The sequence below is a fragment of the Ornithorhynchus anatinus genome, chromosome 3, assembly GCF_004115215.2.
Source record: "Ornithorhynchus anatinus isolate Pmale09 chromosome 3, mOrnAna1.pri.v4, whole genome shotgun sequence".
NCBI lineage: Eukaryota > Metazoa > Chordata > Mammalia > Monotremata > Ornithorhynchidae > Ornithorhynchus > Ornithorhynchus anatinus.
Window position 1 is genome coordinate 11,266,353 of NC_041730.1, and position 25,365 is coordinate 11,291,717.

Below are 25,365 nucleotides of genomic sequence, written 5' to 3' on the forward strand. Positions count from 1 at the left end.
GAGCTCATTTCAATTTCGCAGAGATAACGTCATCTCTAGAATGTCATCTCTAGAATGTCATTTTTTCACCGGACAGGATGTGAAAGAAACACTTTGTAAATTATGTGCAATCTGGACTCAGGAAAAACGTTCAAAATCTTGTTATTGGTCCATATGTTCATCGTTATGTGATTGTACAATGCTCTTCTGCTTATCGCTTTAGCGTTATATTTCTCTTGTTTTTGATCAATTCTGTTTTATCCTGGGAGCCCATTAATGCACTTTGCATTATTTCCTAGCGGAAATGATACTTCCATTAAGTGCTCTTTCGCTTAACACTATTTTCACAGAACCAATTAAGAGTGCTAAACTGGTAGAGCGGTACTGGCAACGGTTTGCTTTTCCATCAAATGACGCAGGGTCTAACTCTGATGTCCACCACCTGGGCTCCGACAGACAGGGAGCATTCAGGAAGATCAAAGCACAGTTTGGCCAGGTCGACCAGGAGAACACATCGTGACCCTCCCGCCACGCCCCCACCCAAACCACACGCAAGCACCAGTTCCCAGAGTGACCTCTTTGCTTTTTCTTGTGCCAGAGAAAGCGAGGGCCCAAAGTGACGTAAGGTGTCCAAAGAGCGTTGGTCTCCGCGGCACAGGGAAGAACCCATAAACGTGGGTGTAAGAATATTCCAGGCCTCCGGTTTTTATCCTGTTGCTGAGAGCAGAGGCCGTGGGGTTCCTGGTACCAAGATAAAGAGTAACAAGCCTTCGATCTCGGCACCTGGGAGGAAGACTAGAATTCCAGGAACCGAGGCTGTCGGACAAAACATGCCTTGCCCACACACAGATGGGCCTCGTACCCTGCAAGTTGAATGGCTTCCTGGTTAGTAGCCTTCAGCCCATCTTTTCCAGACCTCTTATTAAATCATAGTACGTGAGGATAAATATGCGGCTTAAAACTCTGAAAATATATAAGAACTTAAATCTGTGAAAACCTTACTATTTCTGAGTGGTGTCCTTTCCTTCACCCTACTTAACATAAAGATGGTCTGCACCGTGGACTTCGAACATTTGATTTCCACATTTCAATGTATTTTTTTCCACAAAAATCTCTCAACCAACGTTAACTGATAGAACCATACTTAAGTTGAATCAATTATTCCTATTTTACCACTCATCATCATCATCAGGAGTGCATTCTGTGTGCAGGGCACAGTACTAAGTACTTCAGAGAATACGATGTAACAGATGTGTTCCCTGCCCACAAAGAGTTTAAAGTCTAGTGGGGAAAAAAGTCTCAGGAAGTTAGGTTTTCCAAGGTCACTGAGCTATCCCATCCTTGAAGGCTTCTGAATTCATCTCAGAAGGTTCATGATCTATGAAGTCTTAAGACCTGACTTGGAAGAGCAGAGTTGTATATATATATGCACATATCTATAATTCGATTTATTTGTATTAATGTCCGTTTTACTTGTTCTGATGTGTGTGTGAACATATATATACATATATATATCTAATTCTATGTATTTATATTGATGCCCGTTTACTTGCTTTGATGTCTATATTCCCCCCCTCTAGATTGTGAGCCCGAGGTGGGCAGGGATTGTCTCTTTGATATGGAATTATACTTTCCAAGTGCTCAGTACAGTGCTTTGCACAAAGTAAACGCTCAATAAATATGACTGACTGAATGAAGAGTTCACAACAGTAAACGGGCACAACGTGACCACTTTATCAGCTCCGCCTCTTAGGTCACCTATTTACGCCAATACTTTGTTACTTGCAGTCTACGCTGAATAAGTAAAACAATTTACCCGGGAAGAAAATGAACAGCTATTTCAGTATTCCACTTCAAATAATAATGTTTTATGAATCCCTACGCATAAGTTAAAGTTCGTATACGGAGTAAAGGACTTGCACAATACAGAGTCCATTTTCAGTCCTTTAGCCCTGCTCCACTGAATGAACCCATTGTAAACAAACTTCTAAAACAAAAGAGTTCACAAGCAAATAAGACTGACTGCTGACATCAATGTGGCAGTGACGTATCTGTCTATTTGCCTTCAGTTGCTAGGATTCCATCCCTCATTTATCTCTAAGCTTCGAAGCTGAAACTCTTTGCTGCTTTACAGATTCCACAGCTAAAGACGATTAATACTACGCCGTGCTTTGAATCTCAACTTACATCGTCTCTGCCACAATTGATATTTTTCTTAAAAAAATTACATAGCCACATTAACTGAAGAAATTTCCTGACCAAAAACTTCCTTCTCATTCCTGACTAATCAAAAGCAAAGAGATTTTATATTTCAAAGACACATATCAAAAATGAAATTTTAAAGCAGTTTTCGAAAAGAAATCATCCCTACCAATCCAGAATCTTTATCAATGTGAGAAAATATTGGCTTTATACAAGTGGAGCAACAGGAAATTGTTTAATTGAATTAAACCATACAAATGAGATTGTGATTCAACGACTTTCATATTTTTTACCAAGAAAACCCTACGGATACACTACCAGCTTGACTGCAGATGGGGAGTGGGTGCGTTCTGGGAGAGATGAGTCCATGGAGTCGCCGTGGGTCAGAACAGCGTAAGACAAGACAACTAGAATCCCCTTCCTCACTTAGCATCTTCCAGAAAAATCAAATACCCAATGCCCTCAAATGAAGTTTATACATCATTCTTGCCCATAACAGTCTAACAACAGGGCAAATTCACAAATGCAATTGGATTTAATGGCATTCTCCTGGCCTCCAACACTCTAGACCCCTGACACCAATACAATCGCAACAAATTCTTAAAACTACTCTGGTTCCATATTAACACCGAAACTGGAGCAGTCCCTGGCTGTATGTTCTGGAACTAAGACTTGGGCTAGTAGGAGATAGTAGTAATGACATTGAGCCCGTCATTGGGCAGGGATTGTCTCTATCTGTTGCCGAATTGTACATTCCAAGAGCTTAGTACAGGTGTTCTGCACATAGTAAGCGCTCAATAAATACTACTGAATGAATGAACATTCAATGAGCAATTACTGAATGTCATGTGTTGTACCAAGCACCTGGAAAGTACAGCAGAAACAGATTTCCTGCCCACAAGGAACATATATTCTAAAGGAGGCGACAGGCATAAAAACATTCACAAGCAAAGCCATTAGAGTAAAACCGAACGTTCAACTGTGTATACAGGCTTGTTTATACACACACATACACACATAGAACAGTTTGTATACTCTAATCTCCTTGAGAACACACCTTCATCAATGGTATATTCACTGAGTGCTTACAGTGTGCAGAGCACTGTACTAAGGGCTTGGGACAGTACAGTAGAGGCAGCGTAGCTCTGTGGAAAGAGCACGGCCTTGGGAGTCAGAGGTCGTGGGCTCTAGTCCCAGCTTCGCCACTTAATTGTGTGACTTTGGGCAAGTCACTTAACTTCTCTGTGCCTCAGTTACCTCATCTGTAAAATGGGGATGAAGACTGTGAGTCCCACGTGGGACACCTGATTACCATGTATCCCACCCCAGAGCTTAGAACAGTGCTTGGCACATAGAAAGTGCTGAACAAATGCCACTATAATTGTTATTATTATTATTATTATTACAACACAACAGAATTGATAGACAAGGTCCCTGTCCACGGTGAATTTACAGTCTAGAAGGGGAGATAGGCATTAATCCCAAACGTTTAGGACAGTGCTCTGCACAGAGTAAGCACTCAACATGTACAACTGATCTGCTGACTGACATACACAAGGGCTGAGGATGGGCATACATACAACACATAAGAGTAACTGAAGGGTCTGTGAGATTGGGGGAACTATCGATTAATCAAGGAAGGCTTGTTGGAGGAAGTGGGATTTAGGAGGGCTCTGAGGGCTGGGGAGAGTTGAGGACTGGTGGAAGGAAAATGTATTCCAGGCTGTTGAAACACTATGAGTAAGGGGTCAGAGGCAGGAAAGGCGTGGGCTTGAGAGGAGCAAAGAGTGCGAGCGGGGAGATAGCGGGCAAGGAGGGCCAATATGTCAGAGGAATAGCCATTAGCAGGATGGAGAGGAGCCTGAACAATAATAATAATAATGGCATTTGTTAAGCACTTACCATTTGTTAGGCACTGTACTAAGCTCTGGGGTGGATACAAGCAAATCGAGTTGGACATAGTCCCTGCCCTACGTGGGGCTCACGGTCTCAATCCCCATTTTACACAGTGAGGTAACTGAGGCCCAGAGAAGTGAAGCCACTTGCCCAAGGTCACAGAGCAGACAAGTGGTGGAGCCATAAGAGCCCATGATCTTCTGACTCCCAGCCCGGCCATTCTCTCCATTACGCCATTCTGCTTCTCAGGCTGCTTCTGAAGAGGAGTTCCACCCGTCCTCTGACACTGACCAGGAAATGAGGTCACAGTACCCAGAGGTGTCAAAAATCTAAAAATTCAATCCTCCGACTGTTAGCTCGAATTGTCCGGCAGGGAACGAGAGGGATCCTTAACCCTTCCCTAACAAAAATTCCCAACCTTATTATACAACTTTTCCACAAAGGAAGTGAACTTGGGTAGTTCTCGCTTTGGACTAGGATTCCCCTAATTTATTTACCCTTGGTATCGTTATAAAACAAGAAGGCAGTCCAAAGCCCTAAATCTTATGCGATTTTGAGGATGGGCGGATGGGTCTACCGCTCCGGGACCCATCTGAGGGAATCCCCCGCCGGCTTGCAGCCGTGTGGGCTTTGAAGTGGTCTCGCCTCCAACAGGGCAACAGAGCATCTCACTGAGGTTAACGCTACTGAAAGTCACCAGGAGCGTGACGCCAATCAATCCTGTGCCAGTTGAAACTCACGTCCCCAAACTCCTGAAGCTGCCACGGCATGGAAGGCTGATGCTTTCTGACATTTCAAAGCGGAGAGTGTGCATTTAAAGCATGCGCATTGGTTTTATGAGGGTGGAATCCCATTACCCTCTTTTTCCAAAAGGCACCAAGGCTGGCTTGGAATCTGACCAAAGATTTCGGAGAAGACAAGCATAGGACAACTAGGAAACATAAGTCCACAGGGAATGTCATTCTGGGTCACAAAAATGGTCGATCCAGGCCAGAATTTGCTCTGATGATAGTCCCAGAGGGGTCCGGAGAAACGATGCAAGGATTGCTCTCGTTATGTTCACTCTCAAAGTTGCTAACACTCCTAATAATAATAGTAAGTATTATTACTGTGGTATTTGTTAAGCGCTTACTATGCACCAAGCACAGTACTAAGTGCTTGGGTGGATACAAGCAAATCAGGTTGGACACAGTCCCTTGACCCACACGGGGCTCACAGTTTCCTTCCCCATTTTACAGATGAGTTAACTGAGGCACAGAGGAGTTAAGTGACATGCCCAAGGTCCCACAGCAGACAAGTAGTAGAGCCAGGACTAGAACCCATAAACCTAATAATAATAATAATAATAATGTTGGTATTTGTTAAGCGCTTACTATGTGCCGAGCACTGTTCTAAGCGCTGGGGTAGACACAGGGGAATCAGGTTGTCCCACGTGGGGCTCACAGTCTTAATCCCCATTTTACAGATGAGGTAACTGAGGCACTGAGAAGTTAAGTGACTTGCCCAAAGTCACACAGCTGACAAGTGGCCGAGCCGGGATTCGAACCCATGACCTCTGACTCCAAAGCTCTGACTCCCAGGCCTGTGCTCTATCCACCAAGCCAAGCTCTTCTCCCAGGATGGCACAGTGGCAAGAGCACAGGCCTGGTAGTCTCAGGACGTGGGTTCTAATCCCAGCTCTGCCCCTTGTCTGCTGTGTGACCTTGGGAAAGCCACTTAACTTTTCTGTGCCTCAGTTACCTCATCTGTAAAATGGGGATTAAGAGGGTGAGCCCCACGTGGGACAATCTGATTACCTTGTATCTATCCCAGGGCTTAGAACAGTGCTTGGCACATAGTAAGCACTTAAATACCATTATTATTATTTTATTGTTATTATTATTATTATTACTGAGATGATGCTATTCACAGTTAAAAAAAGAGAAGCAGTGTGGCCTAGCTCAAAGAGCACAGGCCTGGGAGGAAGAGGACCTAGACCCACCTGTCTCCACCACGTCTGCCATGAGACGCTGGACAAGTCACTTCACTTCTCTGTGTTTCAGTTACCTCATCTGTAAAATGAGAATTAAGACCGTGAACCCTATGCGGGACATCAACTGTGCCCTACCTTATTATCTTGCATCTACCCCAGTGCTTAGGACAGTGCCTGGCAATTAGTAAGCACTTAACTAGGAAAATTAAAAATAAAAAATTATTAGCAGAGCAGACCCTGAACCCAGGTCTCTCAACTCCCAGGGCGACACCACTGCCAGAATCCTGGCTCTGTGGTTCCTGTGATTTCTGCCCAACGGGAAAAAGACTGAATCCTTCTAGGCACCGAGGCAGCAGCAAATATGCATTATACTCATGCTGATGTATCCCTGACGGAGCCAGGCTCAAAAGGATGGTGTGGGGTGGTTTATTCATTCGTATTGAGCGCTTGCTGTATGCACAGCACTGTACTAGGCGCTTGGGAAAGTACGAGAAAACAATAAACGGAAACATTCCCTGCCCCCAACGAACTTACAGTCTAGAGGTTCCTATCCCCACACTGGGGATTTTACTTATTGTTTTATGAAGGAATCGATTCTGCACACTAGGCAAATTGGACTCAATATGTGAGTTTCAGAGTATTGCTCTACGTGGAAATATTCTGCAAACATATCTGCCAACCAAAGACACAAATCTAGGTTTCATGAAAGGATATCGCAAGGTCACCAGTGTAAGCGCGTATTTATGACATTTCCACCTGAAAACAGTAGTCAGGAGACATTCAGCCCTAGGGAGGAGAGGGCGAAGAAGGTTCCTAGTTCTTTTGAGTCACCACATTGGTAATTACACTGGGTCCCAGTTGGCGCGAACTCAAAGAATTGAAACCGTGGCAAAGGAGCGTCTAAACCCTTACGCTTCCTACGTGAGCTATGTTATCTCCGTCTGAGTGCTCTAGCAGCCGCGTTTATTTTAAAATATCTTATTATAAAATCGTTAACTGCAAATTAACTATGTGGACCCTCGACAAGCACTCAGTCCTAAGAGTGGTGAACGGTTGACATGAGGAGGGACGTGTGCTACAAAGAGAATGACAAGTGGGAACTCACCCTGACAAGCTTCCTGATGAAGGGCCGATTAATCTACGGTTAATGATGGAGTATGCGGAGTATAAGAGAATGGACCACAGAGTAGAACAAAATATACAAATTAATAAGCGGACCCTGTGCTATTTGACCTTATTATGCTTCCCGGGCGAGAACACAGATTAGGAAATTGAAGGCAACGCCTATGAGAACAAATAATGTCAATTTGATACAGTGTGTGTGAATCAAATTACCGATTAGCTCTGTGGCCCCTACAATACTTAGCTGCTTTTAAAAACCCTGGGAAAATTATGCAACCACAAGCAATTCACGTATGCAATTTTAAATTCAGTTATTTGCTAATAAAATTGCCAAATAAATACCTGGACCTAGACAGAGTCAACCCTAAGACTACTGAATTATGTAAACGTGTACATGCCAAGTACAAAGAGAGAATACACACTTTTGGCTCACTGTACAATATGAATAAAACTGTGAATTACATAAGGTCAAGAAATCTGATCTGATGGCAATGGAGGGCATATAAATTATACTAGCAGCATCCCTCTTTGTAATTTTTGATCACTCTATGTGGTTTAATATATAGCTCAATCATGGAATATAGACCACGTGACTGGAATGCATTATGGTTTGGGGAGGGGAATAAGGGGGTGATATCCCATTGTAACTTGGGAATGGGGTGCTCCCCGTTTTGGGAGAGGATGTTTGGCAGGCAAGGAGGTAGCAAAAGTCCTTTGGCAGCATAGGCATCGAACTCAGTCCCCATAAAACTGGGGCCTTGAGGCAACTCGTGAGAAAGAAGCAGCAGCGTGACCTAATGGAAAGAGCAGAGACCTGGAAGTCGGAGGACCTGGGTTCTAATTCCGGGTCTTCCACTCGTCTGCTGTGTGACCTTGGGCAAGACACTTGACTTCTCTGTGCCTTGGTTTCCTCAACTGTAAAATGGGGATTCAATCCTACTCCCTCCCACTTTGAGTGTAAGCCCCATATGAGTCAGGGCCTCAACTCTGGGATTAAAAAGGTCCCAGAATGGGAGTTCCGGGCTGTGAATATCCTGCCCCGATCCCCGCCTCCCACCATTTTTTTTTTTAAATGGTATTTGTTAAGCATTATGTGCCAGGCGCTGTACTAAGCACTGGAATAGTTACAAGCTAATCAGAATGGACAGAGTGCCTGTCCCACACAGGACTCACAGTCTTAATCTCCATTTTACAGGTGAGGAAACTGAAGCACAGAGAAGCAAAGTGACTTGCTCAAGGTTACACAGGAGATAAATGGAGGAGTCGGGAATCCTTCTGACCCCCCAGGTCCGTGACTTACCCACTAGGCCACGCTGCTTCTCAGGACCCTCCTGTCTACTGTCCGTTTGGCTGCCAAGCGGCCATGACCCCTGCCTCTCACATTCTGCTCCGCCCAAGCTTTGTGCTCAGCTTATTCTTGAACAAGTTAGCTGGCTGGCCGACCTCGCCCCCTATCATGAAATCTCACTCTCCACCAGGGATAATGGTGGTATTTGTTAAGCGCTTTTACTATGTGCAAAGCACTGTTCTAAGCGCTGGGGGGATACAAGGTGATCAGGTTGTCCCACGTGGGGCTCACGGTTTTAATCCCCATTTTACAGATAAGGTAACTGAAGCACAGAGAAGTGAAGTGACTTGCCCAAAGTCACACAGCTGGCAAGCAGCAAAGCCGGGATTCGAACCCACAACCTCTGACTCCCAAGCCCGGGCTCTTTCCACTGAGTCACGCTGCAGAGATCCAGGTAGGAATTTCTTTTACTTTCCACACGGAAAATAAGAAACACTACTTCCGTCTCGGTGAAATTCGCACATCCGGGTCTAGTTTGAAAAGTAACAGGACAAGCAAATTTTTCTTGCTCAGACTGAAGCAGCTCGGATGAATGCCAACAAGACCCCGTCAAAACTCTGCATAATTAGTTTCAGATCCTCATTTTGCCATTCTTTGTTTTTATGGTAATTAAGCCCTTACTAGAAGTCAGGCACTGTATTAAGTGCTGAGGTAAATAAAAGATAAATAGATTGGACCCGCTCCCTGTCCCACATGGGACTCACAGTCTTAATCCCCATTTTTCAGATGAGGTAGCTGAGGCCCAGAGAAGTTAAGAGCCTTGCTCAAGGTCATACTGCAGACAAGTGGCAGAGCTGGGATTAGAACCCAGGTCTTCATTCATTCATTCAATAGTATTTATTGAGCGCTTACTATGTGCAGAGCACTGTACTAAATGCTTGGAATGTACAATTCGGCAACAGTTAGAGACAATCCCTGCCCAATGATGGGCTCAGGTCTTCTGACTCCCAGGCCCATGGCTCTTCCACCAGGCCACCCTGCTTCTTTCGACCTTTGATGATCCTAACGTATTCCCTAATCTGTCTCCCCAAATCACATAGTGGTTGCAAAGGATGCCAAGGCAGCGGGTTTCTGGGCACCTGCAGACCGCATGAAGATAGACCCATCCCACAGTTTCCAATCATTTGAAGACTGCTTTCAAACTCATGCTAATTGCTTCTAAACTGGGATGCCAATATAGGCCACTTTCAGGAGACGGTCTTTGGGTACGCAACTTTCTTCCCCTTATGGTCCGGTACCCTACCAGGACCTGTTAATTTTCATCATTTTAGACAGGTTTATTCCACGGCTGAATCCATAAATTTACTTCTAATCTGAAAAAAATCTATTAAAAAAAAGCAAAAACAAATCCTAGTCATCTGACACACTTTTTACTAGCCAACTATAAGATATTGCTTTGTCTGAGAGTCCCAAAGGAAAGCTGCATCCTCTTCCTCACTCCTTGATTCTGAATGGAAGGAGTTGGAAATCAGAAGGACCAGTGTTCTAATCCTGGCGCCGTCACCTGTCTACTGTGTGACCTTGGGCAAGTCACTTTCACTTCTCTATGCCTCAGTTCCCTCATCTGTAAAATGGAAATTAAGACTGTGAGTCCCATGTGGGAGAGGGACTGTGTCAAAACTGGTTAGTTTGTCTCTACCCCAGCACTTTGAACAGTACTTGGGAACATAGTAGTGGTTGACAAAAAACATTAAAAAAAAAGAAAGCTTATGCTGTCCCTCATTATTTTTGGCAAATGGTGAGAGAGAAAATATTGGCACCACTTCTGAAGGGGGTTAGGCAGCAGGGAAAATGGAACCCATCAGGGGAATGGCAGAGAACTAGAGAGGAGGTCTGCGATGGGCCTCATGGAAGAGCTCTTTCCCTGAAAGAAAAAGAAAAAAGTTTGACCTGCCGGCCTCACCTGCCTGACCAGTGTTCTAGATTGGAGGCTTACTGTGGGTAGGGAGCGTGTCTACTGACTCTATATTGTACTCTCCCAAGTGCTTAGTTCAGCAATTCGAGACACAATAAGCGCTCAGTATATCCCACTGCCTAACTGCCATTGCTGCTGCAGAGTCCAGTAGGTGGTCGTGGAGGAGAAAGCCCCTAAACAGAGTCCTCATCTTTATGAGTGAATCAAAATGAGATCACCTGGAGGGCAAGTCACCTTACCTCTCTGGGCCTCGGGTGTCTCGGGTTCTGGAACCGAGCTGATATTCTCGGGTGTACTCCGACGCTTAGCACAGAGTAAGCCCTTGATAGATGCCATACTTATTACTTTACAGAGTCCCTATTCAGCCTTTTCTCTTGATTTAATTTTTTTTCCAAGTTTTAAAGAGACTATCTTGGGAAATATTTCGAATCCAGATTCAAATTGAACATACGGAACAAACCAATGAGAGCAAAAAGACCATCGCTCCACTGCCCACGCTAAGGACGACTGCCCGATACTGGCCAACCAGTTGCAGATGGGTCCCAGGCTCTGCAGACCATAGGCCCCGGGGGGTCAAGGCCGGCGCTCGCTCCCAACCTCCCCACCTTTCCAGGGACACAGGCCCAGCCCAGCCCCATCCTTCCCTGCCCTCCCCTGTGGACTATGGGAAGGAGAAAGCCAGTAGCCTTATAGGAACGATAAGGCTAACAAAGTGAGCAAGCTCGGTAGAATAAATCCTCCTATAAAATATTGTGCAACTGAAACCGTGTTATAAGCCACTGGATTCTGGGAAATAAAAGGCCAGGGTCTCCAGAACTCAGTTTGCTTTTTTAATTTTATTTTGACAAGTACTTAAAGGGCAGGATATTCTTAAAAGTGAGTAACAGTCATATCTATCCATCTATGTACCTGAATGTGTGCTGAATTAACTTTTCCTTCCTGGTGGCTGATTGTCTTGCTTTCTTTTCAGAAGTAAGGAACAAATCTCCTCCCGGCTGCTGCGGCCCCAGTTTGTTTTTTTTTTCCCCTGCACCTACACTTATAAATTTACGGTTAACTGAGACTTTTGTTAACCACGATCCATCCAAAAGAACCCTCCAGCCTTAGATCAAAATCAGTTTTCCTTTGGAAGAGGAGAAGGTAAAAAAACAGAAATGTGTACATTTTTCATTTGCATTTTACTAAAGAAGTCCCTACTTTCCTTTGCTGAGGGAAAAGGGAAGGGAGGGATATCGACAAGTGTTTTGTTGAAACGGTGGTGGGTAAATTCACTTTATTCAAAATCCTACTGAAAAATTAATCAATGGTATTTATTGAGAGTTGGCTCCTCATTTGCCTGCTTCATTGCCTTGAGGAAGTCACTTCACTTCTCTGTTCCTCAGTTTCCTCATCTGTAAAATGGCAACAAAATGACCTGTTCTCCCTCCTAACGTAGACTCTGAATCCCATGCGGGCTAGGGACTGCGTCAGACCCGATTAGGTTGCTTCTACCCCAGTGCCTGGCAAATAGAAAATGCTTAACAAGTATCAGTAAAAAATCTTTACACAATTATTCCTTTATGACAATGGCCTAGGTCTTATTGAGTGATTACTCTGTGCAGATCACTGCACTTAGCATTTGGGAGAATACAGTAGAGTTAGAAGAAGCAATCTCTGCCCTCAAGGAGTTTACCATCTAACGTTCCACACTTAGATACATTTTATTACCTATTCATCTATTTCATCCTTACATGCTTTTTCGATCAGTCGTATTTACTGTGCGCTTACTATATGAAGAGCAATGCACGAAGTGTGTGGGAGAGTACAATACAACAGCATTAGCCCATTTTCGGTTACAAGTCATACCCTTAATTCTTCCTCTTGCTCCCCCTATTTGTCAATCATCTGTCACTCCCCAAAGAGATCAACTGCATCTATTGAACGCTTACTGTGTTCACAGCACTGAACAAAACGCTTAGAAGAGTATCATATAACAGAGTTGACAGCTCCAATCCCTGTCCACAAGGAGCTTGCAGTTTAGAGGACCGTGAGTTCCTCGAGGGTAAGGGCCAGGTTTTTTGTTCCTTTCGTGAGTGCTCGGTGTGGTGCTTTGGACAAGCTCCTCTGTACATTCCAAGCACCTAGTACAGTGCGCTGCACCAAGTAGATACCCAGTCGATGCTGCCCCACCACTACTACCACGATATAAGCACATCATTCACCGAGACTATTACCAACTTAAGTCTGAGAACATGACTCTGGGAATGGCAGAGATCACAAGTTTCTGAGACCCGCATCCATCTGTCCGAAAACTCCTATATACTAACCAATGGAACGAGATCGGAACAAGGAAGAGTCGGTCGTGCTGGCATATCACCCTGTAAATGCACCTTACTGTACTGAGTGGATTTAACAGCCTTGTAATCTGTAAAATAAGTCTCTTCCTATGATGCCTTGTAATGTATTTTAGCAGGTGAATATTTACAGTAACAGTTATGTGGTCTAAGTGTACAACCAGGAATGTAAATGGGTTTATAATTCTTTTTTTAGTGACAAAAAAGCACCGCCTCCGAGGTCAGCGGCGCCTTCTCCATTCTAGCGACAGCCTCACGGAAAGCAGTAACAGAGCCACGGTTAGAATTCCGAGCCATTTGATTCTAGTCCAGTTTTCAGCCCACTTAACCACATTTTGAACACTACTTAAGCTGATTTATTCTGAACCCACTAGCACGTCGCCCAATACTAGTGATCAATACGAGTTCATTATAATAATATTAATTCTCAAGCTAGCAGTTCATTTGGAATGCTTATCAAACTAAGTGGTTAACTAGCCAAACTACACAAACAATTCTCCCATGGGACAATAGAAATACTAGCTTCCTCGATCCCAACCATTTTAGAAGGACTGTTAAGTCTCACATTCTTGGTGTTTCTCTTGATTTTTCTATATCCTTATTAAAAATATGACGCAGGGCTGCTGGAATGTTAACAGGGGAGAATGACGGCAGGAACTCTACAGAACAAAATAATACATTTCAAGACACTGCATTTCCAAAGGAGGCCAAGAACCAGTTTGCCTTTATTTTAAACCCAAAGTAGAATTATCCTAGATGAAAAGTCACAAGCAGGTCAGAAAATATTTAAGATTATTTACACAACAGTCTGAAGAGAACTTAAAGTTGCAACAACTGTTCGATTACCAATCGAATCAAGAGCCACCTTTAAAAATGAAGTCTTGGTGACTTTTCAGAAACCGAAGGTAATTTTAGCTAGATCTCCGCATTACAGTTATAAAATAGCTAGAAGCTCCTGATTATCTGGCAGGCACTCGTTTCTCTTATAACACCGGTGGTGTGTTCTTTTAAGAGCCTCGAGTTTTGGAAAAATTGGCTTACGGTAGCCACTGACTCAGTGGGACTCACCGGGTATGGGGGCGAGATGGTCCCAAGATACCATCGAGCTTGATAGTCTTCGCTGCAAATGCAATCAATCAACAGAATTCCCACAGTATGGAAAGGTCCAACATTAAGCGAAAGGATGCTACCCTGGCACTCGCTGTTAATTTGCTTTATAGCATACGAGCTGAGGCAAAGATACCAGACACGTGAACATAACCATTTCTTCCTCCATCCAGCCTACTTAGGCCAAGTGTTGTGGCATGAATATCCTTCATCCTACCCATGTGTTCTACCCAAACTGTGAACTGAAAATTCACGTTAGAGTACATGGAACTGACTCTCCCTCAGCTCGGACTGGCGCAGTCAGATAAAGATGGCAGGGGGCAGAACCATTTCTCACCCCTGCCCACCACCACCGTCAGCAGCAGCGATGGTGCTTACTGTGCGCCGAGCATTGTATTAAGCGCTCTGGGAGAGTATGCGATCCAGTTGGTGGATTTATTCCCTGAACCCACATGCCAGATCCCCAAAGGCGTGCACACTCTCATCCTCACCTCTGTGGGGGGAAAGGAGCGATTTCCAGAGATTGGCTATTCTACTCGACCTGGGCATCTATCAGAATCGGCAGGGACTTCCCAAGCAGTCATTTCCCTTTGGAATCTAATCGGACTGCCAGGGGAACCTTATTCCTTTCATGGCAAGGATTTAAATGGATTCTCAGACAGAGAACTGTCCTCTCCCAAGCGCTTAGTTCAGTACTCTGCACACAGTAAGCACTTGACCAGTACCACCGGCAGATCGATTAAGTCCCCCTCGTTGAAAAACTGCTTTTTATCTCAGAAAGAGGTGAACGGATCAGCCACGGCTGTTCAAAGGCAACCTTTCATCGACGACGGATGGCTGTGAAGGTATCGTATCTCACTGTAAAGCCTCCTGTTTCAGAGGTAGAGAGGTTGTGGACAATTTTAAAGAGTTTCTCTTCGAATATCCGAAGGGTTACTAAAGGGCGTAGGTTCACAAGTTATCCACTTCCATGAGAACGAAAGGCAAGCCTCGAGTTGGGAATCGGTCTAGTGCCGACAAAAAGATTAATCTTCAGGTTATTAGCAATATGGGAGCACACAGAGAAGGTATGATTTACATGACTGCAATGACGACCTGACATTCTTGAGAACAATGATGTCAACAGGCTAGGGGGCTAGCAAAACCCAACTGTCTAGGGTTACAGTAATATATTTCCCCAGGATTGAAGAATTCCTGAAACTGAAGAGAGACCGGGGCCTCAAGAAAATAGTCTATTTGTCTTCCTTTCTCTCAGCACCCGAGAGAAAAGTTAAAACTGCAGACCCAAACTACGTAAGATTTAAAAGAGACCAAAAGCTAATCGCTTTCTAGTGGAGAGTCAGGCAGGAAAGTCCAATCCATTATTTATTTTACACTCAATTTTCCTCTTGTTTTTGAAATCTGTCAGTCGGTCGATCGTATTTATTGAGTGCTTACTGGGTGCAGAGCACTGTACGACGCACTTGGAAGAGTACACTATAACAGTAAACAGACACATTCCCTGCCCACAGTGAGCTTCTTTATTACAAAGGTTTGGCTTTTCTGAAATGACAAAGGGATACGGCAACCAAATTTCCATTCACCACACAAAATTAGTTAAAAGAGTCATTTCAAAGGGTACTGACAAAAAGCAGCATAGACACGATTACAAAACAGTACCCTTTTAAACTTAAACCAAATGAAGCAGGCCATTTCCCAATCACACAGGCAAATCTGAGTACTAACTTCCACTGGACTCTGACGAAGCACCTTTTTAGTCCCAAATGCAATGGTTTGCTATTTTTTTTTTTAACAGAGCTCTTTCCAAATACAAATAGACTCAGTCAACACAACTGCCCAAATATTCTAATTACCGCTGATAACAGCCTAACCATTTCAGGGGGGGAAAAGGGCAGGAGTTAGGTTTTTCCTGAAAGGCATGAGGCTTAGTAAGATAATTTGGAGAGAGAGTTCCAAAATCTAAGCTCCTCTGAGAACCAAAAGGCGTGGGCGTGCGTAACACTGGATCGTACATTTTAAAACGGCCTGCTCAATATTTGAGGAATACTCCATGTTTACATACTACTTTCTCAATTCACAAGCAGGGAAGGAATGCTATTTCTGCTATCTACGGGTTTGTAACATACAATATGCCTACTGCACTCCGGAGGACATTTGAGTACATGAGGTGATTTCAAGTCACCTGCAGTTTCTCTACATATATCAAAGACAGTGATGAATAAAAGAAAACAAGGATATCTGAAAGAGGTTGAGTTACAGTACTTCAAATGTTTCTTTTCAGAGGATTCAACAGAAATCTTTCTCTAGCCCTATCAACTTTACGACAACACCATTGTCCGATCCTCAGGAGAAGCTCTAAACGATAAAACTATTTCATAAACATCGACAGGAACCTATGAACAATAAAATTATTTCATACACACCATCCTTTTACAGACAGCCTGCTGGCTTGCAAATTCCTTGGAACACAATTAAATGTATACATATTTGAAATCCCATTGTTATTGACCTGTATTCCCCCCTCCCCGACTTTTGAATAACCCCTCATTGTAAGATTAGCACTTGAAATGTTGTTGAGTTTTATACACTCTGCTGAAAAAATAAACTTCATCATTTTCGTGAGTAACATATCCTAAAAGCACTCAAAATCATCAGCATTTCACAACCACGTAAAACCTGTACTTACGGCATAAAGAAATCAGGTTTAAAAATGGTAAATTATATTGTGTAATAAATAACAAAGACTACAAATTAACTAATGACATTTTAAGTGCATTTCAGTTCCAACACTTGTAAAAATGTACTCAAGAAGCTGGAGTGGGGGGACGGGGAACGGGGGACGGGAGGGGAGATTCAATTTCTTCCAAGTATCAGTTTTAGCTGACTACCGGAAAACATAACATGAACCTAGTGCTTCTTTCTCATAGGGTTTTCATTAACCAAACAAAGCAGAACACAGGCTGTCAGCAGTAACTAGATTTAAATCTTAAACCTCTTACATGTGTTGCTGAAAAACGTTTAATAAGGTTAAGAACTTGCATTCTTATAAATTTATACCAGATTACCGGGAACCTAATCTTGAACATTTCAAATGTTCAAACATGCATTGTTAATTTTCAAAGCGCTCTCTCTCTCTCTAAGATTACCAAAAGAGCTCAGTATTACTATAAATGCGAGCGCATAGTACAAGGTGTACTAAAACCATAGACAGACAGATGAGTTTGCGGCATATATTTCAAATCCCTGAGGTTTTTTCCAACAATGCGTACCTCTTTAAATTATGAACTGATTTGAAAATATGGTTTTGAAAGTGAAATGTACTCATAATTACAGTTCCTTATTTTAAAAGTTCAGTGGGTTTGCTATGTCAGAAAAACCTTATTTTCTCAAGAGCGTAAATGCTTATTCTTCATCTTTTCCCAACAACTTTACCCTAAAAGGTAAAAAAAAAAACCACCCTTAAAATGTGCTAACTGAAAACTTAAAACTTAACTAAAATTTCACCTCACACTGTTTTCATCTTTTCCGGTTTCTTCCTAGGCTGCACTGTTGTGTGTGGCTTTTTTTAATCTCCATTTTCATCTGAAAAGCCCGAATGAGATGCTTTATTACACCTCTTCAACATTCCCCGTGAAATGTGAAAGTGGGATTCTGTTATTTGCCAGAGAAAGCTAACATCTTAACCGTTGGGAATCTTTTAATTACTGTCTTGATTTCCATAAAATCTCCACTTCCCTTTTAAGTGTGAAAATATTGTATTACCCAAAGGGAGAAGGCAAAACCACAGGTCTATCCCTTTCCCTCGGAACATCTGCGAGCCACCGTGTTGAAGCTAAGGACTTCCCTGCGTTAATAATTTAAAAAGAAACTTCACTCAAGGGCCACAATGATAGTTTAATAACTGTAGAAACCCCTGAGCAGCTCATTCATCTTTACAGGAGTTCAATCGCTGGCATTATTTGTCAGCGGCCGCGGACAGAATTTTTTAAAGTCCTGCAACAAAAGCCAAAAAAAAAGGGGGGGTGGATTAGGCTTTATGTAAAAACGGTAGAGGGATATTTTGATTTAGCTCAGGTCATTTCTGAGGGCACACAAAGGGTTACCCAGCTGGAAAACGGCATCTTTCATCAATTCAAAACCTAAAACAACAATCAGTCCAATGGCATCAAGAGACGCTCTGCACGTTGTTGGTTTTTAGGGTGTTCCACCTTGACATGATAAATCCGATCAGCAACTGGCCAATAAGTTAAAATATATGAAACCGGATAGCTGAAGTCCAACAAGACGGACTCCAAGTATCACCAAGAGGATTGCCGTTTGCCTCCTCGCTACTATTTGGTCAGGCTATAAAAGGCCATAAGAGCTCCAAATGTGCACTTGAATAATTTACAACAGCTTTTAAATTTCAAATTCGAATAGAATATGGGAAAATCTGGGTGCAATCGTATGGCTTTAGTCAAGCCCATGGATGCTCTTCGGCTCTACAGATTACCTTCCTAAAGAAAGCAATTTTTCCCCTGACACTTTTTGGTCTGCCCGTCGATTATCTGTGCAAGTATCGGTTACCAACAGCGCGGAAAGGGGAACACAGCAATATCAGCACCAGATGCAGAGGTCAAAGAAGACCGTAGAAAAATATGTTCATATAAACTCCCGATCTTTCTGACCCACCACTGAATTTCAGCAGCCGCCGGGGCTGGGGCCACCCTGAGACCAATCGGTGAATGCATTGTCTTGGGGGAAAAAAAATAAAAAAGGGCTGCGCCCCTTTGCTTTGCCTGAGACAAAAAAAAATGTTCTGCCTTTTTTTAGGATCCAGACGGACAGTTTGATGCTAGAGGACATGTGCGGCTCCTTAGGCTACAGACGGGATAAAACTCAATTCCCCGATGAAAGTTTCGCTCCCGAAAAAGCTTTAGCAAAGTCGAACCCTAAAGGATTTAGCACCCCTCAGCTGAAAAAAAAAGACATCTTTTCAGACATTGCGAAACCCCTCTCTGAGCTCAGGATTATTTGCATCTACCCCGGCGTCTAGCACAGTGGTTGAATATGGGTTTATAATGCCTGGGCTAACACTGGAAATCCTCTCTCTAAACTTTTTCTGGTACTCAAGATTAATTAAGCACGGTACGCTATTCTCCGAAAAAACTCTCCCATGCTGCTGAAAAAAAAGAGTCCAAGGCTTTTTTTAATCACTTGAGGGATTTTTTTTTAATTCCAAACTACCCCACCAGTATTTTAGACGTAAAAGAGGAGCTCCCCGAAAGCCTTCCTTCTTCCAAAAAAAAAGGTAAATTTCCCAAATACGCTCCTTCTTTCGGGAGTCATCCACCGACTTCCCCGTTCCTTTCAAGTTGACAACTGCGTTTCATTTCTGTTTTGTGCTCGATCCTCTCCCGGTAACATGCGAGGCATCAGAGGAGTGCTGAAGCCAGTCTTGGGGAATCTAGCACCCACAGCCACATTAAAATAAATAGATACCGGGGCCCCTTGAAAACAACAACGTGCTTCCATCTTCGGAGGGCAGGATCGCCCATACGACTTTGGAAAGGGGTTGGGGGGGGGGGTTTCATTCTATTTTGGTGGCAACTTTCTGGGTCCATCTTCGGGGCAAAATAGTGGTTGGGCCATGAGGAAAGAGGGTCTGTGGATTTAAACTATTCCCCTGTGTTTGGGGGAGCGGGGGAGGACATGTGTGAGTGTGTGTGTGTTCACTCCTTGTTTTGCTGTCCCCAAGTGTCACATTCAAGTGCCCCCACCCCCCCCCAGAAGCCCTGCCTGGTCCCCTCTGCCCCTCCTCATTCCCCCTACTCCCTCCCTCTGCTCTACCCCCTTCCCCTCCCCACAGCGCTTGTCTACATCTGCACATACTTATTGCTCTCCTTATTTTATTAATGATGTGCCTTGATCTGTGGTTCTATTGATCTCGATGGCATCGAGGCTTTCCTTGTGTTCCCCCCTCCCCGCTTTCAGACCGTGAGCCCGTTGTCAGGCCGGGACCGTCTGTTGCCGAACTGGTCCTTCCAAGCGCTTAATCCAGTGCGCTGCACCCGGCGGGCGCTCCGTAAATGTGAGTGAAGGCGGGAAGGCGGGCGAAAGGTCCAGGAGAGCCGGCACTTTTCCTTCCTCTCCCTTCCCCCGCCAAGTTGCCGCCCGGGATCCTACCTGTTCTCGGGAAATGCAGGGCAGCGAGGGTCTCCTGAACATCTTGCAACTGCCGTAGTAGCTGGTGGAGGTCTCTCCTAAGGACACGCAGCTGGACCTTCTCCTGGGTCGGATGACGGGCACTTTGTCTTCCCCGCCGCCGCCGCCGCCGCCGCCGCCGCCGCCGGGCAGCCGGGGCGGGGGGCGAGGGGCTCCCCTGCGGGGCAGCAGGCGGTCGACCCCCAGGGCCAGGAGGCAGCCGGCCCCTCCGACCAGGCAGGACAGCAGGGGCCGCAGGGCGGAGGGCAGCGAGCCCAGGCCGGGGCGGGACACCCACCACACCAGGCTGGAGAAGAGGACGGCCAGGATGCCGGGCTGCAGCCGGGCGGGGTGCAGCAGGCTCAGCAGGCTCACGCAGCTCAGCGCCAGGACCAGCCGGCCCGGCCCGGCCATCTGCGGCTGGGGGGCGGAGGGGGGCTCGTCGCCGGACCCCCAGGGCAGCCACCAGCCCGGCTGCAGCGCCAGGACATCCCCCAGGTAACAGCAGGCGGGCAGGGCCAGCAGCCACCAGAAGCCGCCGTTGCCGTTGCCGTTGCCGGCCCCCGCCTTGTCCCGGCCGACGAAGCAGGTGAGGAAGAAGAAGGCACAGGCGATGCTCAACAGGGGGCTGAGGCAGGGCGAGAGGCGGGCCAGCACGCTCCCCCCCGCGCCGCCCTCCGTCCAGCACAGCAGCGGCACGGACAGGACCAGCCAGGCCACCGGGGCGCCCAGCCACAGGCGCGCCCGGGACAAGCGGGAGCCTCGCCGCTGCAACTGCAAAGGCGGCGGCGGCGGCGGCGGCGGCTGCTGCTGTTGCAACTGCTGCTGCTGCTGTTGCAACTGCTGCTGCAACTGCTGGCGCTGCAGGGTCGGGGAGGTCGGGGAGTCCTGGGGCGGCGGCAGCAGCAGCTCCACGTTGCAGAAGCGGCAGAGGTGGAAGAAGAAGCCGCGCGGGGGATCCTGCCGCAGGGGGCTGGCGCAGCTCTTCACGTAGCCGTTCCTCAGGCCGTCCGGCGGGGAGCCCGCCGCCCGGGGCTCCCTCTCGTCCCTCCTCATGGTCGGGGCGGCGGGGCCGGGCCGCGGAGGGAAGGACCGGCCGGGCCAGGGGGGCCGCTCCCGGACATGCCGTCCGAGGGGAGGGGAAGAAAGGAAAGGGAAGGGCGGGAAGAAGGGGCTCCCTGTGGTCGTCGGCTCCCCTCACCCCCCTCGGGATCCCTGTGGAAACTCTGGGGGAAGTTGAGGCGGCCGCCGCCGCCGCCGCCCGCCGCCTCCCGCCTCGGTTGCAGTTGGTCTCCTCACGGACCTCGCGCCGTCCGTTGGGCGGGCGGCCCCGCGCGCCCCCGCGGCTCCGCCCCGCCTCGCGCCCGGCCGCCCCGCGGGGCCGCTCGCGCCCCCTGGCGCCCGGCGCGCGCCCGCCCGCGCCCCCTCGCGCCCCCTCGCGCCCGGCGCGCCCCCGCCGACCCCTCTTGACTGAGCATGCTCAGGCCGGCCCCGGGGCGCGCGGCCCCCTGAGGCGACCCCGAGCGCGGGAACCCTGGGGGGGCGGGGGGGAGCCCCCACCCCACCCCACCCCACCCCACCCCTGAGGGGCTTCCCGTTGGGGTGCGATAATAATGATCGTATTAGTATTTATTCATAAGAATGGTCGTATTTGTTAAGCGCTTACTCTGTGCAGAGCACTGGTCTAAGCGCTGGGGGAGGTTGTCCCAGCTGAGGCTCACAGCCTGCATCCCCATGTGACAGATGAGGCAACTGAGGCCCAGAGAAGTGAAGTGACTCGCCCACAGTCCCACAGCTGACAAGGGCCGAGGCGGGATTCGAACCCACGACCGCTGACTCCCAAGCCCCTATGTGCAGAGCACTGTTCTAAGCGCTGGGGGAGATGCAGGGTCATCAGGTTGTCCCACCTGAGGCTCACAGTCTTCATCCCCGTTTGACACATGACACAACTGAGGCCCAGAGAAGTGAAGTGACTTGTCCACTGTCCCACAGCTGACAAGTGGCAGACCAGGGATTCGAACCCATGACCTCTGACTCCCAAGCCCCTGCTCTTTCCATTGAGCCGCACTGTTTAAGCGCTTACTGTAATAATGATGATGATGGCATTTGTTAAGCGCTTACTATAATAATGATGGTGATGGCATTTGTTAGGCGCTTACTATGTGCAAAGGACTGTTCGAAGCGCTGGGGAGAATACAAGGTGATCAGGTTGTGCCACGTGGGGCTCACAGTCTTAATCCCATTTTACAGTTGAGGGAACTGAGGCCCAGAGAAGTGAAGTGACTTGCCCAAAGTCACACAGCTGGCAAGTGGCTGAGCCGGAATTTGAACCCACGACCTCTGACTCCCAAGCCCGGGCTCTTTCCACTGAGCCGCACTGCTTCTCTAATAATGATGATAGTAATCTAATAATAATAATAATCTAATAAAGATGATGAGGCATTTGTTAAGCACTTACTATAATAATAATGATGGCATTTGTTAAACGCTTACTATAATGATAATGATGACATTTCTTAAGCTCTATCTATAGTAGTAATGATGGCATTTGTTAAACACTTACTATAATGATAATGATGGCATTTTTTAAGCGCTTTCTATAGTAGTGATGATGACATTTGTTAAACGCTTACTATAATGATAATGATGACATTTGTTAGCGCTTACTATGGGCCAAGCATTGTTCTAAGCGCTGAGGGGATAAAAGATGATCAGGTTGTCCCACCTGGGTCTCACAGTCTTAATCCCCCTTTTACAGATGAGGGAACTGTGGCACCGAAGCGAGTGACTTGCCCACCGTCACACAGCTGACAAGTGGGATTAGAACCCATAACCTCTGACTCCCAAACCCAGTCTCTTTCCACTGAGCCACGCTGCTATGTGCCAAGCACTGTTCCAAGCACTGGGATAGATATAAGAGAATCAGGTCATCCCACTTGCAGCTCACGTTTTTTAATCCCCGTTTTACAGATGAGGGAACTGAGGCCCAGAGAAGTAACTTGCCCAACTTGAAGTGACTTGCTCACCGTCACCCAGGTGACAAGTGGCAGGATTAGAATCCATGACCTCTGACTCCCAAGCCCAGGCTCTTTCCACTGAGCCATGCCGCTATGTGCCAAGCACTGTTCCCAGCGAGGATAGATATAAGGGAGTCAGGTCACCCCACTTGCGGCTCATGTTTTTTAATCCCCGTTTTCAGATGAGGGAACTGAGGCCCAGAGAAGTGACTTGCTTAATGCCACACAGCTGATAAGTGGCAGAGCGGGGAGTAGAACCCACAACCTTTGACTCCCAAGCCCAGGTTCTTTCCACTAAGCCACGCTGCTTCTTTTGTGGGGGGTGACATGGACACGGCAGAGAGGCTCACCCTGCACAAGGAAGACAAGCAAATTTGTGAAACATTCCATATTTGTATATATCTATAATTCTATTTATTTTGTTGCCATCGACGCCTGTCTATTTGGTTTGTTTGGTTGTCTGTCTCCCACCCTTCTAGACTGTGAGCCCGTCGTTGGGTAGGGATTGTCTCTGTTGCCAAATTGAACTTTCCAAGCGCTTAGAACAGTGCTCTGCCCACAGTAAGCGCTCAGTAAATACGATTGAATGAATTAACCTGAGGAGGGTGGCAGATTTACCTGCCCCCCACTTCTGTGTATCACCATTCAAGGGGAGGACAGTCAGTGGCAATCTCAGTAGTGTTTATCGAGCCGAACACTGCCCTAAGAGTTGGAAGGGACCCTTCCGACTAGGAGTCGACAGCCTAGGTAGCCCGGGACCACCAAGAAGAGGTTTTCATCGTAGTGAGGCAACTTCACGGATCAGGGGGGTTGGAGGGGAGAACGGGAAGAGACAACGGCTCCCCTGCCCACTGGTGATCTTTCAGAGCGGAGCCACTTTTCTACCCTTCTTCCTCCCTCTCTTCAGTCACTTCCAAAGCAAGTTTCTTGTGTTTTGAATTCAGTCGTATTTTTGAAACAACCTAGAGACACAGGCTTGATTTATATCTTAGGTTACAAATAGGTGGTTAAGGTCACCCACAAGCAGAGGGTTCCCTGGGTCACGCCAGAGAATAGAGGCAACCGTAATAGCGGCCTCCGATCTCCTGCTGTCAACGTCAATTCTGCTGTCCCTAAAATTCTGGGCTTTCTGCCTTGTATCTTTGTAGAAGGAGAACGGCTCAGCAATGCTCACGGGCTCTGCTCCCTGTGCTTTGGGCCGAGGGGTGGGGGTGGTTAAGTTCATTCATTCATTCAATAGTATTTATTGAGCGCTTACTATGTGCAGAGCACTGTACTAAGTGCTTGGAATGTACAAATCGGCAACAGCTAGAGACAGTCCCTGCCCATTGACGGGATTTCTGGGGTGGGCGCCATCAGAGCTGCAATTGAGGGGTGGTTGGGTGGCAAATGTCATATTTGTTATACTCTCCAGAAGTGAGAAAACAGGCACCTCCTCCCCAGTAGTTTTGGTGGGAAACGCATACAAAAACTAAAGGATGAACCCAGTTGAAGTCATCCACAATGAACTCACCAGCACTCGCTGACGGTTAGGTTGGGTTAGGAGATGATCAACTATAGAACAGAAATAGCCATTTCTCTGGACTTGTCACCAAGTCAAAACAATCACAGTACATGATACGGGCATCGTTTCCTCCAAACCGCACCCCCAGTACTTAGCACCTGTGTCCTCAACTGCTTCCTCCTACTATAGTGCCTGTCTCCCTCTGCCTTGGAAAGTATTTGAAGGCAGGAAAATGGTCTAATTAGACTTTCTCCAACTCTCAGTTAAGTGTTTAGTACAATGCTCTGTACACAGTAAGGGCTCAAGGAACACCACTGATTGATTGATGTACACAGGGTAAAGATCTAAAACTGTTCCGACTGACCGAGGAACATTAGGAAGAGGGCTTTTCTGAACCCACATGCAGGTGTTGCTTCTGAAAGCAGCAAAGATGTGCGGGGCCAGACCAGCTCAGAAATCTTTAGTGGCAAATCCCACCAAGAACAATGAAGAGAAGCCAGTCGGAGGGAGAGTTGGAGGAGAAGAAGCAGCTCATCTACTTCTGTTTGTTGGTTTCAAGAGTTCACGCTGGGATTTCCTGGCAGTGATTTCTGAGAAGCATCAGCTGAGCGGCTGGAACCACTCAGTCAGGCATGGCCTACGCAGCCACCAGTCCTCTGGGATTTTTCTGGTCTTGTGATGGGTCACTTTGATTCTGAATGGAAGAATCCCAATAAATAATAATAGTTACGGTATTTATTAAGTGCTTGCTATGAGCTAAACATAGGGTACATCACCTCCATCCTAA

At 46.5% G+C, this 25,365-nt stretch overlaps 1 protein-coding gene across 3 annotated transcripts in view; it reads right to left on the reverse strand.

The window, feature by feature from the left end:
* Positions 1-21,326, reverse strand: part of PDE3B (phosphodiesterase 3B) — a 166,888-nt gene extending 145,562 nt beyond the window's left edge. For all 3 annotated transcript variants that reach the window (XM_029061597.1, XM_029061598.1, XM_029061596.2), the window contains exon 1: positions 20,040-21,326. In XM_029061597.1, the coding sequence (XP_028917430.1) occupies positions 20,040-21,113 (1,074 nt within the window). In that variant the 5' untranslated portion in view covers positions 21,114-21,326. The remainder of the gene's footprint in view (positions 1-20,039) is intronic.
* Positions 21,327-25,365: the final 4,039 nt, after the last annotated feature.